The 16,508-nt window shown below is 47.2% G+C and overlaps 1 protein-coding gene across 3 annotated transcripts in view; it reads left to right on the top strand.

Annotated features, from left to right (window-relative positions):
• Window positions 1-16,508, top strand: part of TTLL9 (tubulin tyrosine ligase like 9) — a 49,135-nt gene that overhangs the window by 32,101 nt on the left and 526 nt on the right. For all 3 annotated transcript variants that reach the window (XM_072736138.1, XM_072736140.1, XM_025986096.2), the window contains 7 exons: window positions 367-457; window positions 1,560-1,600; window positions 2,487-2,574; window positions 8,539-8,597; window positions 9,479-9,675; window positions 11,112-11,225; window positions 12,410-12,534. In XM_072736138.1, the coding sequence (XP_072592239.1) occupies window positions 367-457; window positions 1,560-1,600; window positions 2,487-2,574; window positions 8,539-8,597; window positions 9,479-9,675; window positions 11,112-11,225; window positions 12,410-12,534 (715 nt within the window). The remainder of the gene's footprint in view (window positions 1-366; window positions 458-1,559; window positions 1,601-2,486; window positions 2,575-8,538; window positions 8,598-9,478; window positions 9,676-11,111; window positions 11,226-12,409; window positions 12,535-16,508) is intronic.

Raw genomic sequence — 16,508 nt, 5'->3', positions numbered from 1 at the left:
GCTTATTCTTAGTGTGATGTCCTCAAGGGGCATCCATGTGGGAGCATTTAAGTTCACTGACTTTTGATCAGTTTAAGTGTAAATGGGCAGTGCAGGTCTGGAGGTTAAATGCAGAGGCTTGACCCAGCCTGTGGATCCACTTCCCAGCTGTACCACCGCACAGCTGTGTGACCTCGGGCAAGTCACTTCCCCTCTCTGTGCTTCAATTTCTCACCTATAAACTGGGAATAACATGAGTACCTCCCTGATTAGAGTTGATTTAACAATATACTTCAAACAATATACCCCAAGTAGAGTACCTGACACAGTACCTCCTTACGTGGGGAATGCTCCATAAATGTTAATAATAGTTATTGTTATAACTAGGATTCGAGAAGTTCTGACGACCAGAAGGATGAAATCCCCGTGGAGAACTACGTAGCTCAGCGCTATATCGAAAACCCCTACCTAATAGGAGGTGAGATGGCCGCCTTGGCTCAGAGCAGCGTCAATGCCACTTTGGCTGCTTTCACCTCCTTGGGCAACGTCCTCCTCTCCCTCCCCCAATGAACCCCAGCTGAGACCTCATCCCAACACCCCCGATTCCCATGTTCCGCAGCCTGTGGCATGCCCTCTTGGGGACCCCCAAGAGACTCAAACCCAACATGCCTAAAATCCAACCTTGCCCTCCCCCTGCCATGTGGCTCATTCCTCAGCCTCCCCTTGCCCTCCCCCTACCATGAGGCTCTTTCTCTAGCTTCCCCATGTCCTCAGCCCCTCCAGGCCTTCCTTGCTAAGCCAGAGGTCAGAGACCGTTCCCCATGTGTCCCTCTCTTCCCCTCCCTGCTTTTACCTCCATCAGGCTCCCTCAGCTCTTGAATCTGTCCGAGCACCTTCGCCTCAGTTCTGGCCACTGTGCCCTCCCATCCTCACTGGTGCCCACTGCTGCTCAGGGCCCCTGTGCTCCGCTCCAACACGGTAGCCAGGGGGACAAGATACCCTTCTGTGGCTTCCCATGGGTGGTGAAACAAAATCCAAAAACTGCATGTGAGCTGGCCTCTGCTGACCTCAGTGACCTCACTGCCCTCGTCTCCTTCCACCCTGCCTGTGCTGACAGCCTCTGCTCTGGCCGTTCCTCCTGCCCCACAGCTTGTCCCTCTGGGCTAGGGGGGCACTTCTCTTCCTGTAGGTCACTACTTCTCCATGATCCCGTGTCTTCAGCCTTTCTCCAGCACTTTTTTTTTTTTTTAAAGATTTTATTTATTAGAGAGAGAGTACGCATGCACGAGCAGGGGGGGGGGAGGGACAGAGAGAAGCAGGCTTCCTGCTGAGCAGTGAGCCTGATATGGGGGCTCAATCCCAGGGCCCCAAGATCATGACCTGAGCTGAAGGCAGACACTTAACCAAGCCACCCAGGTGCCCCAGCCTCTCCCAGGCATTAACCCTCTCCATCAGTCACCCTCTCTTTGTACCCCATGTGTTTCTACGGGCACTCGCCTCTGTCTGTCCATCACTATAACCAGCGCAGTGCCTGGCACACAGTCTGTATTTGTTGCATGTATTCTCTCCTTGCCCGACAGGCCGCAAGTTTGATCTGCGTGTCTATGTGCTGGTGATGTCGGTGAGTAACTAAGAGGGGGCCCTCCTCTAGCAACAGGTAAGGAACAGAAGGCAGAAGCCATTCTAGGGGGGTACCTCTGTGAGCTTGTCTGATTCTGCCTGCCTGGGAGAGCCCAGGGGGCATCTGAGGATGAGGTGGGGGGGTACACAGATCCCATCTTAGAGAACCATCTTAGAGACCCTAGAGTCTGGATTTGCCCTCCATGTCAGCCATCCTTGGTAACCACAGCTTTTACTGAGCACCTACCTACTAAGTGCTAAGCCCTGATGTTCAGGAGGTTTTATTTCATGTAGTCCTCCTAAGAACCAGGGAGGTAGGTTCTATTATTACCCTCATTTTACAGATGAAGAAACAGATACCGAGAGGTTAAGTGGCTTGCCCAAGGTCACACACTGGTGGCTGACACAGTTGGGGTTCGAATCCAGACAGCCTAGCCCCAGAGCCTGATCTCAAATAAGGAGTTTCTATGCTCTCCCCACCCCCACTCATTAAAAACCTGTTCAAACCTTCATGCTATGCTGCTCTCTGCAGGACACGGGACATAGGGGTGTGGGAGGCAGGCTCAGCCCCTGTGCTCCCCGAGCTCAGCGTCTGGTGGAAAATATGGACACGCCCTGAGCCTGCCTCCCACACCCCTGTGTCCCGTGCATATCATGAAGGTATGTTCATTCAGTTCCCTTCTGCATCTTCTTCCCAGCCCCCAACACCAGGGTGGGAAGGCGTAGAATCTGAGGCTGATGCTGGAGCCGATTCTTGAGGGATGATGTGGGAAGGAAGGAAGGGCGCTCCAAGTGGAGGAAACATCAGGTGCAAAAGCCAGGAGGGGCAAAAGTGCTCCTATTCACCCTCCTCCGGTTCCTCTCCCTCCTTTCTTGCCTCCACACAGTACATCCCGCTTCGGGCCTGGCTGTACCGGGATGGCTTTGCCCGATTCTCCAACACCCGCTTCACCCTGAGCAGCATTGATGACCAGTGTATCCTGGGATCTCTGCCTACCCATCCTCCTGCACCCTGCCCCTTCCCATCACCGGCTGGTCTGGGCACAGGAGATGCAGTTGTGAGCAAGACAGTCCTGATCACTCCCTCTGGGCCCTGATAGGGGCGGAGCCCCCAGTGATCCCAAAGGGCAGCCCCCGCTCTGTTCAGAGCAGCTCCCCACAAACTGCTGCCCTGTTTGACGATCACTTCGGTGGTGTGCCTGCCATCCACACTGATTCACAGTCACAGGATGGGAGAGTTTGAGCCCTTTTGGAGAACGTTGCATCCTTTCATGTGCTTTAGGCATTGGCTTATGTATTCACTCCAATAGGTGCCCTTTTCACCCATCAAACCGCAGAGACAAAAAAATTGATAACACACTATGTTGGCGAGGCTGAGGAGATACGTGTGTTGCTGGTGGAGTATACATTGGCACAACCCGCTTCAGAGGCAATCTGGCAAAATGTCTATCAAAAGACAAAAACACATACCCTCTGACCTAGCAGTTCCCTTCTGGGAACTTACCCTACATGTACACTCACAATATAAGAAAAGAGAGGTTTAGAGGCTATGCACTACACCGCCTTGTAAGTGAGAACAAAAACAAACAACCCAATAGGAAATAAAGAATGGCTTATTTACACGATGGCCTACTACACAGCTGTTAAAAAGGAACAGACAGCCATGCTTCATGTACAGATATGAAACAATCTCAGCGATGTATTGTTAATTGGAAAAAAACCCGAGGTATAGAACTCTGAAAAGTACGCTTCCTTTTACATTACAGATTATATCTGTCTATATGTGTGCATCTGTGCATAGACATCTCTGGAAGGAAGTACAAGAAACTGGGAATAGAAGTTGCCTTTGGGAGGGGACTTGGACAAGTGGGGACAGGGGTGGGAAGGGGATAATATCCTCAGACACATTTTGATGTCTTTTGACTTTTGAACCATGAGAGTGTATTATCTGGCTAGAATATCCACATCAAAAATAAGGTTTCTAAGATTTTTAGACATGAACATCGGAAGAAAAGAGGTTGACAATCCAGGAACAAGGAGATGGCAAATGAGCAGGACTAGACTACCTGCATGTGGGAGGGAAGAAATGGAAGGTCTTGTGTCCGCGAAGCTTCTGGCGTGGGCAACCCAGCTAATGCTTCCAGCCAATTCCCACCTCTCTGCCTTAACTTTGTGTCTCGATTACGTGTCCGCCTGAGCTAATGCATGTGCTCTGCCTGAGTATTGGAATGGGAGAGGGCCCTCCTGAGTATATCCTACAATTTTTCCCTCTATTTTTCCAACTTCAGCGTTTTTAGTATGTTTCATTTTGTAATTCTAACACACATTTCCCAGATGCAAGTTAACACCTACTTTAGGTTCATTTTTTTTGGCCACCATGTGTTTTGTTCAATGACACACGTAGGGCAGCCCCAGTGGCTCAGCGGTTTAGTGCCACCTTCAGCCCGGGGTGTGATCCTGGAGACCCGGGATCAAGTCCCACATCGGGCTCCCTGCATGGAGCCTGCTTCTCCCCCTGCCTGTGTCTCTGCTTCTGTGTGTGTGTGTGTGTCTCATGAATAAATAAATAAAATCTTTAAAAAAAATGACACATGTAAAGCACTTAGCCGGTGCCAAGCCCAGAGTGAGCACTCAGCACATGTTAGCTGTCCTCTCTCCCTATTTAAAAGTGTTTGTCGACAAATACCCACCATTTGCTTCAACGTGGATGGACCTGGAGGGTATTATGCTGAGTGAAGTAAGTCAATCGGAGAAGGACAAACATTATATGGTCTCATTCATTTGGGGAATATAAAAAATAGTGAAAGGGAATAAAGGGGAAGGAGAGAAAATGAGTGAAAATATCAGTGAGGGAGACAAAACATGAGAGACACCTAACTCTGGGAAATAAACAAGGGGTAGGTAGTGGAAGGGGAGGTGGGCAGAGGGTGGGGGTGACTGGGTGATGGGCACTGAGGAGGGCACTTGGCGGGATGAGCACTGGGTGGTATGCTATATGTTGGCAAATTGAACTCCAATAAAAAAAAATTTTTTTAAGTGTTTGTGTATCTCCAGGGTCCTGGGGCCTTAATAAACAAATCCCAGCCCCTCCCAGGACTACTTCCCACTTAACGAGGCTTTGCTGTTTTCACAGTGAGTGAATTCACATTATTTCCCACAACTCCTGTTCTTTGTTCTGAATTTTTAAATGTTGAAATATTTTAAAATATTTTTTACTTTTTTAAAGGTTTTATTTATTTATTCATGAAAGACACAGAGAGAGGCAGAGAGATAGGCAGAAGGAGAAGCAGGCTCCATGCAGGAAGCCCAATGTGGGACTCGATCCCAGGACTGGGATCACGCCCTGAGCCAAAGGCAGATGCTCAGCCACTGAGCCACTCAGGTGTCCCAAAATATATATTTTAAAGACTATAAGAGAAATCTAGGCATCCACCATCCAGATTTGACAGATGTTAATATTTTGTCATATTTGCTTCATATATTACATATCCGACTTCTAAAATAATAAAGCAACTTTGGGCACCTGGATGACTCAGTTAAGTGATTTGGTTTCAACTCAGGTCACGATCTCTGGGTCATGAGATCGAGCCCCACATCAGGCTATGCAGAGTCTGCTTGGGACTCTCTCTCCTTCTACTTCTGCCCCTCCCCCTGCTCTCTCTTTCTCTCTAAAATAAAAATCTTAAAAAAAAATAAAGCAACTTTGATTCACAAAATAAGACTATATATATATATATTTTTTTTTTTTTAACCATTTTATTTATTTGACAGAGCGCACACGCATGTGCTGGTGCATAGGCAGGGAAAGAAACAGAGGGAGGAGGAGAGACAGATTCCCCCCTAAGCAGGGAGCCCAAGGTGTTTTGAGGCTCCATTTTAAGACCCTGGGATCATGATCTGAGCCAAAGGCAAACGCTTAAACAACTGAGCCACCCAGGTGCCCCAATAAGACATATTTTAACCTGACCTTAAATATATATATTTACATTTTTATATATAAAATGTATACACACAGAGTTATTCACCCAGAATATTATTCTGTTTACACAGAGTTATTCAAATGTTTTATATATATATGTACATGCACACACACACACATAAAAAATAACCATCTCAGGGATCCCTGGGTGGCTCAGCGGTTTGGCGCCTGCCTATGGCACTCAGGGCGCGATCCTGGAGTCCCGGGATCGAGTCCCACATCAGGCTCCCGGCATGAAGCCTGCTTCTCCTTCTGCCTGTGTCTCTGCCTCTCTCTCTGTGCCTCTCATTAATGAATAAATAAAATCTTTTTTAAAATAGCCATCTCAAAACTGTAATAATGAATAGAAAGAAATTAAAATACCCGTGTGGGATGGCAAAATGAATGATAAGGCTTCTGCATGATATTGCATGGCTGTTATAATGAGGTCAATTGAACTGTCATGGAAAGGTATCTAAGGTAGACAATTAAGTGAATAAAGGGTATAGAACTGGTAGGTTTATGATCCTGGTTTGGCTTTTAAGGAAGGATAGTTCTGTTTAGAAGAAAGTAAAAAAGGATAGTCACTCTGAAAACCAGATTTATTTATTAACTCTGAAAACCAAGGAGGATTAGAATCAGGTCAGGAGGGGCACCTAGGTGCCTCAGTCAGTTAAGCATCTGCCTTCAGCTCAGGTCATCATCCAAGGGTCCTGAGTTCAAGCCTCACCATGGGCTCCCTGCTCAGGGGGGAGCCTCCTTCTCCTTCTCCCTCTACCTATTGTTCCTCCAGCTTGTGCTCTCTGTCAAAGAAATAAAAAAATCTTAAAAAAAAATCAGGTTAGGAACTTTTATTTCCAACTTTACACATTTTCCTGTATTATGAATTGTTTTTATGACCATTATGTATTATTTTAATAATAAAAATAATAAAACATTTAAAGAGTATAGTTTTTCACAATACAAGTAGTATAGCTTTTTAAAGACAAATCAGAAAATTCAGAAAATGTACAAATTTCTCTAATCATATTTTCCAGAGACTACTACTTATCCTTCTGATGTATTTCCTCACAGGTTTGTTTGCATAGTTTTGTTGTTGTTGTTGTTTGTATTTTTTAAATTAATTATTTATTTGACAGAGAGAGCACAAGCAAGGGGAGCAGCAGGGAGAGGGAGAAGCAGGCTCCCTACTGAGCCACCCAGGCGCCTCTGTTGTTTGTATTTTATAAAGGGGTGATCCCACTGTGTAAACATAACCGTTTTTTCACTAAATATGTATTTTCCATGTAGACATTTTTTATTAGTCATAAAATATTCCACTGAGTAGATTTACTGATTTACTAATCTTGCGCACTGCAGGCATTTGGGAAGTATTCAGTTTCCTCCAATTATGACATATAATGCTGCAAAGAAACATATTTTTCATATTTTACCATATTTAAGATTTTACCTTCAGATGACATGGTGGAAGTGTACATACTGGATCAAGGGCTTGTGGCTGGATTGTTTTCCACAAGGTTCTTTTGTATTTTTACCCTGCCATTGACAGGGCCCATTTTGTGCCAGCTCTCCAGTACTGAAGACAATCACTTTAAAAAGACATTTCTGAAACAATCGGTACTTGTCGGTGAAGCATATATGGGCATTCATTATGCTTGCAATGATTCTGTGAGTTTTGTGTTTTTCCAAATAAAAAGGTTAAAAAATATGTAACCAGCCTCATGGGGAAGCAGGGTTTTGCCTTAGAATTTGCATTTCTTCCAATTGTATTTTTGTCCCATTTACATCCCTTTAAGATTAGGTACCTTCTATTACAGGAAACTTCAGGCATTTTCTCAAATGGTCTCTTGCCAGTTATAGCCCCTCCAATGTTTTCATACCCCTCTATCTACTTACCTATTAGGGTCATAAACTTTTTTCCTTTTTTTTTTTAAATATTTTATTCATTTATTCACGAGAGACACACAGAGAGAGGCAGAGACACAGGCAGAGGGAGAAGCAGGCTCCATGCGGGGAGCCCGATGTGGGACTCGATCCCAGGCCCCCAGGACCATGCCCTGGGCAGAAGGCGGTGCTAAACGGCTGAGCCACCCAGGCTGCCCTTTTCTTTTCTTTTCTTTTCTTTTCTTTTCTTTTCTTTTCTTTTCTTTTCTTTTCTTTTCTTTTCTTTTCTTTTCTTCTTTTCTTTTCTTTTCTTTCTTTTCTTTTCTTTCTTTTCTTTTCTCTTCTTTTCTTTTCTTTCCTTTCACTTTATTTCATTTTATTTTATTTTATTTGTATTTTTTTTTTGTTGGAGTTCAATGTGCCAACATATAGTAGTATAACACCTAGTGCTCATCCTGTCAAGGCCCCCCTCAGTGCCCATCACCCAGTCACCCCATTCCCCCACCCACCTCCCCTTCCACTACCTCTTGTTCATTTCCCAGGGGGTCATAAACTTTTATTGCTAACAATTTGTGTGGGATTTCCATGTGACAAAAACATTAGCCTGTCATATTGCTACAAATCTTTTCTCCAGTCATGCTTGCTTTTCATTCTTGCCTTGATAGCTGATTAAGTTTATTTTTACATAGTCGGCTCATCCACTGACTTCCTCTGTGATTTCTATTGTCATTTCTAAGCTAAAAATTTTTTTCTTGCTGAAAGATTTCATAAATAATCAGTTCCACTTCTTTACAGATTGGTTTTGATGGTTTGCTTACTCTTTGCCTGTTTCCTCACCTATGTACTCCCACTTAATAGGTAGGGAACCACTTACGAGGTTAAGTGACTTGCTCAGGGGCGTGCAGCCAGTAAAGATGCAGGAGGGATTTGAACCCAGGTCCATCTGATTCCAAAGCCCACATACGTGCTGTCTGAGCTGTCGTGTAGCCTTCCTCATCAATGGCCAAGCACGAGTCTTAGTTTGGCCTCTGGGGGACACATGGAGCAGGGCTCATCCTTCTCGTTGGCACTCGTCCTTGACTACCAACCTCTCCCAGATGTTCACCTCACCAATGTTGCTGTGCAAAAGACCTCTCCAGACTACCACCCAAAGAAGGTGAGAAAGCTGGGCTTCTGTCCTCCAGGTCCAGCCTTTTGGGAACTGATTGGGGTAGGGAAGTGGAGTACCAAGGAGCCTGGGACGGGCCTATCTTGGGCTCATAATTTACCAGTGAGGTCAGGACCACCCTTCCCACTGGCAGGGCCCTGGGCAAGAGTACAGATATAGACCTACACATCATGTGTCTGAATATTCAAGTGGCAACTCAAAGAAACACACCCTGTAACAAAACGTGTTCTATTCTCCTACCTTGACAAGTATACTCTCATCTATCTATCTATCTATCTATCTATCTATCTATCTATCTATCTATCGTCCTTCCATCCATCCACCTAATAACCTGTAAGGCCAAGTTCAAATTTAGAATTCTCGACTTCTCAGAGTTAAGATCTAGAACAGAGGGGCACAGGGAGAGCTGGCCCCCAGCTCACACCTACTCCCTTCTTTTCCCTCTCAGCTCTACCCCACAAAGTGGGGGCCTCCTGCATACACACGCCCCCATTTTCCTGAAAACAATAACCAGTTGGTCCTCTTTGGGCCTTGGGGGTACACACAGTGCATTCTGTCCCCAGGAAGGCAGGCCCAGGGAAGAAGCCTGGGCAGGGTGTTTGGGCAGCGACTTATGGGGTCCTGGGTACTCTGTGCTCTAGAAGGAGAGGTACAGGCTCTGGGTGGGCACATCCCCCGCCCCGCCTCTGGAGCATACAGTAGCTTTGCCCCACAAGAGGGACAAACTTAGAGTTCTTCTCATCACCAGACTCAAGCTGGGCCCCTCTTGTCCAGCCCAAGGCCTAATGGTGATTGAGGGTCTCGGTGGGCCAGGTCCCAGTTAACTGAGGCTCCCTCTCCCACTTGACCCCGAGTGCTTGTGGCCCCAGGGCTGCAAGTGGATGCTCCAGCGCTTCCGTCAGTACCTGGCATCCAAGCACGGGCCTGAGGCAGTGGAGGCGCTCTTCAGCGATATGGACAACATCTTCGTCAGGAGCCTGCAGAGCGTGCAGAAGGTGATCATCAGTGACAAGCACTGCTTCGAGCTGTACGGCTACGACATCCTCATAGACCAGAACCTCAAGCCGTGAGTGCATAGGCTGGCGGCCAGGAGAATGGGGGATGTTTTACACTGTGCCTCGACTGCCCAGGTTTGATCTCTGCCACTTCCGAGTCGGGCACACTTCCTTGGTTTGTGCCTCAGTTTTGCCCATCTGTAAAACGGGCATTGTGCTTACAGAATTATTACGAGGAATAAATGAGTCCTGTCTATAGAGCACTGAACCCCATGCCTGGCACTGAGAGACCTTTGCTGAACATCTGCTGAGTCAGCGATCCTCTCCTAGAAACTTCTTTGTAAGCCCTGCTGCTTTCAGGATGCAAAGTGCCGTGTAAGGGAACATTGTTACCATGTCTCTTCCTGCCAAGAATTTGGTGCACTCCCACAGTGCCCACAGAGGTTGAACTGGATGAGGAAAACAAGCCTGGAGTGGTAGCGACCCCAGGGATGGTCCTCATATGATAGATACAACGGGGCACAGAAGCCCGGGGTGGGGGGGTGTTCTGCGTGCTTGGAGGTCACGCAATAAGTCAAGGGCAGAGCCAGGCCCAAGGCCATAATTTCTGGGCTAAGCGACTCCCTGCTAACACAGTGGCCTCTGGAGCCACCTCCTCCCCAGGGTCACTGGAGAGGCACTGAGGGACTTTCCGAGCCAGGAGCTGGAGCTCTAAAATGAGACCTCTGTCAGACGCAGCTTCAAGAGAAAGAGGCTCCTGGGGCCAGCGGCCTCTCCCCTGCCCCCTGCTGTAAGATGCGGCTGCCGGCATTCAAGTGGGGAAACAAGCTTGGGAGGGGAAGGGGCCACTGCCACTGACAGACCGGCGAAGCCTTCGCTCTGGGGCCCCAGGTTCTTGTCCATAAATGACTGGGTTGCACAGAACCAGAGTTTGCAAGCTGGAGGCCCTTGGGCTGCTTTGACCCGCAGACACTTTGAGTTTGGACTTCAGATTGTTTTTTATTGAAGTTCATTGACAGTCTCTAAAAACAGGGAGACATTTACACAACAGTCTGGAATACTAAGAGGGTCTCCCGACCCTGGGCTCGCACTTCTGCCTGGCAGCAGTCTCCTTGGGGGCCGTGGCAGCAAGCGCTTCCCGTGGCGGGCTCTTCCCAGCCCACCAGCTCCTGCCACCGCCAGCTGCCAGGCACTTGCCCTTCCTAGGAAAGGGAAATTTGTCTTGTACTCACAGCTCTATTGGGAGAAGGAAGAGCAATACGAGGGCGCCAAGATCATCCTGTCCCCGCAAGCTTGCCTCAGGTACCACCTGGTCCCGGTGGGGGTTTTGAGTTTGTAACAATTATTTTCAAAAAGTTTTAGCCACTGAAGCCTCTCTTCTCGTGGGGAAATGGAAAGAGTGACCTTGGTTGAATTGGGCCCAGGCACTGCATGTAGGCTCTCAGTGAAGTTCCAGGGCCCCCACGGACCAGGGAACCTGAAGCCCTCCATTACCCTCCTTCCCCAGGTGGCTCCTAGAGGTCAACGCGTCCCCATCGCTGACAGCCAGCAGCCAGGAGGACTACGAGCTCAAGACCTGCCTCCTGGAAGACACCCTGCATGTCGTAGACATGGAGGCCAGGTGAGGGAGGGCAGCCGTGCTCAGGCACCCCCGTACGGGAGAGTCAGGGCTCCCCCCAAGGAAGACAGAGAACTCAGAATGCTGGTGCTTGAGTGGCACTTGGAGTTGGCTCAGGCCTGCTTGCCATTTTATAGATGGACAAACAGAGATGTCCACCTAGGGTTAGATCCTGATCTAAGGACTCGGCCCTTTCGGGGCAGAGCAGGACCAACTATAGCCTTCTGACATTCAGCCCAGCGGGGTTTCCTGGACACTTCCTGGCCATGAGATGCTGGACTCTGTGTTTGAGCCTCAGTTTCCTCGTCTGTAAAATGGGAAACATCACATTTACCTCTCAAGATCATAAAATTGATTTACCAAGAATATTTATTGTAAAGTGCATAACTCACAGTAAGTGTTCAGTAAGAGACTGTATATTGTCGTAACATGGTGTATGTCACGGGAAGACCCAGGGCCTGACTTCAGGAAAGGCCGAATCCAGGCACTCAGTCAGCATTGGTTGGTCTGTCTGCCCTCTCAGTGTCTCCCTTTCTCCCTCTTCCTCCCCACCCTCCACCTCTTTCCTGTGGGTCACCTGTTCCCGATTATTCCAGCAAAGTTTGAGGGCTAACTCTCATGGGTGAGGATTGTGTCCTATGCCCACCTCTGAACCAGTCATTGTAACTCTGATTATCTGGGCCTAGATCTTGTGCCCACTCCCCAGCAGGGCAGGGTCAGCCCCACCTGAGCCAAGTGAGTGAGAGAAGGGAGACAAGTTCTCAGAAGAAAAGCCAGGGCTAGAAGCCGAGTGCTAAGCAAGCAGAACCTCCAGTGTCCTCTAGATCTACCATCACTTCTTCATTTGACAAGCATCCGAGCCCCTACTGTGTGCCAGGATCTGTGCTACACCCTGGGGATCCAGTAAAGGACACAACAGACCTAGTCCCTGCTTTTCTAGAGTTAATGGTCCAGGAAGGACAGCAGACTCTAAATGGGTTCATGTTACCGAGGGCAGGGGTGGAAGCCTGGGGACAACGTGGGAGATGGCCCTCTGCCTCCTGCTTGGGCCCCAGGAAATGGGTGGGCCAGAGGACTAGTGACAGCAGGGCACCAGTAGGGTGCAGGGAGGGAGCAGGTGCCTGGCTGCGGTGTTAGGGCTCCACATGTGCACCTTCATTATCCCCTTGTATCTCCTGCCTGTCCAGGCTCACAGGAAGGGAGAAGCGAGTGGGAGGCTTTGACCTTATGTGGAATGATGGCCCTGTCAGCAGAGAAGAGGGGACTCCTGACTTGTCGGGGATGGGGAACTTTGTGACCAACACACACCTCGGTATGTGGGGCCAGGTGGGGAATGGGCACCAGGGATGTCACGAGAGAGGCCAGGTAGCCTAGGAGACAGCTTGGCACAGTGGTTAGACTGTTTTGATTTGATCTACAATTTACCAGCTGTGTGGCCTTGGGCAAGGGACTTAACCTCTCTGTTCCTCATCTGTAGAATGGAGATTAAGAGGTTTGTAATCTCAATATATGCCTAGAACACCACCTGGTACGTAGCAAGAAATATTATTAATCTGTCAGGAGGTAGATTTCAAAAGGCTCAGTGGAAAACAACCCCCCCAGAAATGCAAACTATGTTAAGAGAAATTCAGGGCTTGACTTTAAACTTGGTTTTTAAAAAGTGAAACATTTTCTTGATTATAAAAAGTATTCACTTACTGTAGGATATTTGAAAACTAAAAGGAAATAAACCATCCAGACATAACCAACTTTAACAATCTGTTGTATTTCCTTCCAGTTTTTCAAAAATGCATATATTCACACTTTTTTACAAAATTGGCAGTGGGCTGGAGTTTTGAGTCACACTTTTCCACGTAGCATATTCCATGTCATTCAACAATATTAAGAGGCTCTCTTCTGGAAACACTTTTTGGCCAGGTCCGAGCTAAATATTTTACATACGTTATTTCATCTTTAGGCAGATTCTGTCATTTTACAGATGGGGAAATGGTCTCCAGATGTTATATAACTTGCTGAGAGTCCCAGTTCTAAGTGGTGAGCCAGACCTTGAACCCTAATCTCTCTTACTCGAAAACCTGAATGCTTGATCGCTAGAAAATCCTGTCCCTTAGCACAGTTAAAAGCAAAATTACTACAGGGCTGTAAAATATCCCAGCTTGTATATGTGGCAACCTTACTAAACCCATTTCTTATAATTGACCATTTGGGAGGATTCCAATTTTTTACTTCTATAAATAATGCCATGCCATGATGAACATCCTCTCACATAAAGCTTAGCTGAAATTCTGGCTGTTTCTTTAGGACAGATTCCTAGAAGTAGAATTACTGGGTCAGAGGGATGGACTTATTACAGCCAAATTTCTTTCTAGAAAGATTACACACAAATCTGCCTGTTCTGAGTTAAAGAAGAGAGAAAGAAGAAGAAGAAGAAAAAACCTTTGTCAACCCGATAGGCAAAAATGTTCTGATTTGTTTTATATAATATATTCCACTGATTACTGGTGAGGTTTCAGATTTTTCAATTTGCATTTCTTCTTTCATAAGCTGACCATACTCTATGTTTTCAGTGGGCTGAATCGATAAAGGCCTTGGATATTAATAGATTGATATTACCCATCTGTCAAACTTATGATATTTTCCTCAAGTCGTTATTTGCTTTTTAAATTTTATTTGTGGCTTTTTTTATGAAAAGAAGTTGGTTATTTTTAAAAGGTGTTATTCATCTATTCATGAGAGACACAGAGTGAGAGGCAGAGACATAGAGGGAGGAGAAGCAGGCTCCATGCAAGGAGCCCGATGCAACTCGATCCTGGGACTCTGGGATCATGCCCTGAGCTGAAGGCAGACACCCAACCGCTGAGCCACTCAGGCGTTCCTGAAAAGTTTTAAATCTTTTTTATGGTTTAGTGTTTTAAGATTGAGTTAGGCTACAAGCAACTGAAAAGCCAACTAAGGGTTACACAATGAGGGAATGATCTGTCTTGAGCCACAGGAAGTCTTGGGTAGGCTTGGCAGGGCTGACACAATGTATGCAAGATGCTGGCAGAGACCCTTTCCTCTTTCCACTTTGCCACACTTAGTGGGTTGCCTTGGTGCTCATGCTTGTTGCCTCATGGTTGCAAGATGGCTGCTCCAACCCCAGACACTGTGTCCTTGTCCCAGGCAGGAAGAAGCAGAAAGGCCCAAGGGCCAAAGCTTTTTCTTCAAGTTTTGACTGTATTCCAAACGGGAAACCCTCCCAGGGCTAACACCATACTGGCAAGAACTGGGTCACGTGGCCACCTCAACTGCAAGGAAGCCTGGGATATCAAGTAATTTGCTTGAGGAAGGTCAGCTTCCTCAAGAGGAGAGGGGATTTATGAAAGACTTTTGTCCAGCAGATTCCCTAGGTTTGCCACGTTGTATTTTGAAAGAGGCCTATCCAGTGCTCTCAAGCTTTAATGTGAAAATAATCACCTGGAAATCTTGTTAAAGTGCAGATTATGATTTAGTAGGTCTGGAGTGGGGGCTTAAGATTCTGCATTTCTAATAAGCTCCCATGATGCTCCATTATTTAACTATTGCTATATAACAAAACCAACCCTCCCCAAACCCAGAGGTTTTAAACAACTACTGTCTTATTTGCCGATTCTTCAGCTCTTGCCTGGGGTTGCTCCTAGGGCTGCAGGCCCCCAGTAGATTCACTGAGACACAATGGCCTAGAATAGCCTCGTTCATGTGTGGTGGTTGATACTGGCTGGCAACTGGGCCTCTCTTTCAAGGCGGCCACTTGTCCTCCAGCAGTCCAGCCCTGGCTTCCACATGGTAGTCTCAGGGTTCTGAGAAGGTGAGAGAAGTCCTAGTGAAGTCTCTTGAGGGCAAGGCTCACAATCCCTCAGTGTAGTGTCATTCTGCTAAAATCTGTTTGTCAAAGCTGCTCCAGCCCAGATTCACAGGGCAAGGAAATGGACCCCACTTCCAGATGGAGGTGCAGCAAAGCACCTTGCAGAGATGTGTGCATAGAGGAATGGAAGGAATCGTTGCAGCCATCTTTGCCAATCATTGGCCTCAGATATGCTGCTGGTCTCTGGACCCAGTTGGAGTTGCAAAGATGTAGAACAGCGGTCCTCCATTTGGCTGCTATAGGAATTCTACAGGAGCTTTCAAAAATACTAATTTAATGCCTGCCGAAGGTAAAGATACAGTTGGTCTGGCCATTAGTCTTTCTGAAAGGTCCCAGCTGACTCTAAAGCACAGCCTAGTTTGACAGTCACTGCCTTAGAAGTCTCTAAAATAATCCCCAAGGCTCCATTCGAGTGTCGGGATAGATGGTAGTGAGTACAAGAGAAGCTGGTTGGGGTGGGAAGAACATCGATGAAATGAGTTAGGGAGGGGTCCAGGGGTTTCTGGGTGAAAAAAACTAGCATGTAACTCAGAGATGAGTCTAGAACTGTAAGAAGGGGTTTGCATTGGACATGAAGATTTGGGAGTTATGAAAGAACCAATTAAAGTTAGGGTTCCATGGAACTCACTTTGGAAAACCCTGGAACACTTAGAGTGGGCCTCAGCTGGGTGGAGCCTTGGTGACCAGTGAGTGCCTAGGAGGCAGGGCTGGGGCTCAGAGTTGCTGAGAAAGATGGCACATGCATCCAGGTCTGTATAGTTGTGGCCAGAGATCCAGTCATTCAACCAGCATTTCTGAGTGCATCCGTGTGTCTGGCCCAACTAAATGACCACGGAGCTGTCTCACACGCCATTCGTGAGAACACACATGAAGTAGGGGACACCGTGAATGTGCTAGGAGAGGAGGCAGCTCAGAAGCTCGTGTTGGCCTCTTAAGCAGGGACTGCCTGGGACACTTCCAGGGGCGGAGGGGCCGCTCGTGGAGAAATTTTCTCTCTTAACCACTTGTGGCTCCCCTATGGAGTTGCACAGAGAAGGAAGCTAACACCTAAGCTATTAGGTACCACGCACCATGCTAGCTTGTGATGCATGACCAGTGAGCAAAGCCAAGAGGAAGGTTGTGTGGAGCAGTGGTTAAGACCTTGGCCTCTGGCGCTACATAGCCTGGGTTCAAGTTTCAGTTCTGCTACTTGCGGAGTGATTTGGAGCACTTTTTTTTTTTAACCTCTGAGCCGCAGTCTCTTCTACACATCATTCCTGTGAATCGATTTGGCATCTGGGTCAAAGTAAGCCAAAGTGAATGTCACCCTTTTTTGGTGATCCTTACATTCACTCCAGAAAGCAGGTATCCTGGTAAGCTGGAAGCGGGTAAAATACGTGCCTGAAGGCCACGGAGTAGAGTCA

This window comes from Vulpes vulpes, chromosome 14 (genome assembly GCF_048418805.1).
Source record: "Vulpes vulpes isolate BD-2025 chromosome 14, VulVul3, whole genome shotgun sequence".
Classification (NCBI taxonomy): Eukaryota; Metazoa; Chordata; class Mammalia; order Carnivora; family Canidae; genus Vulpes; species Vulpes vulpes.
Note: the sequence above shows the minus strand (reverse complement) of the source record. Positions and strands in the feature narration are given on the sequence as shown.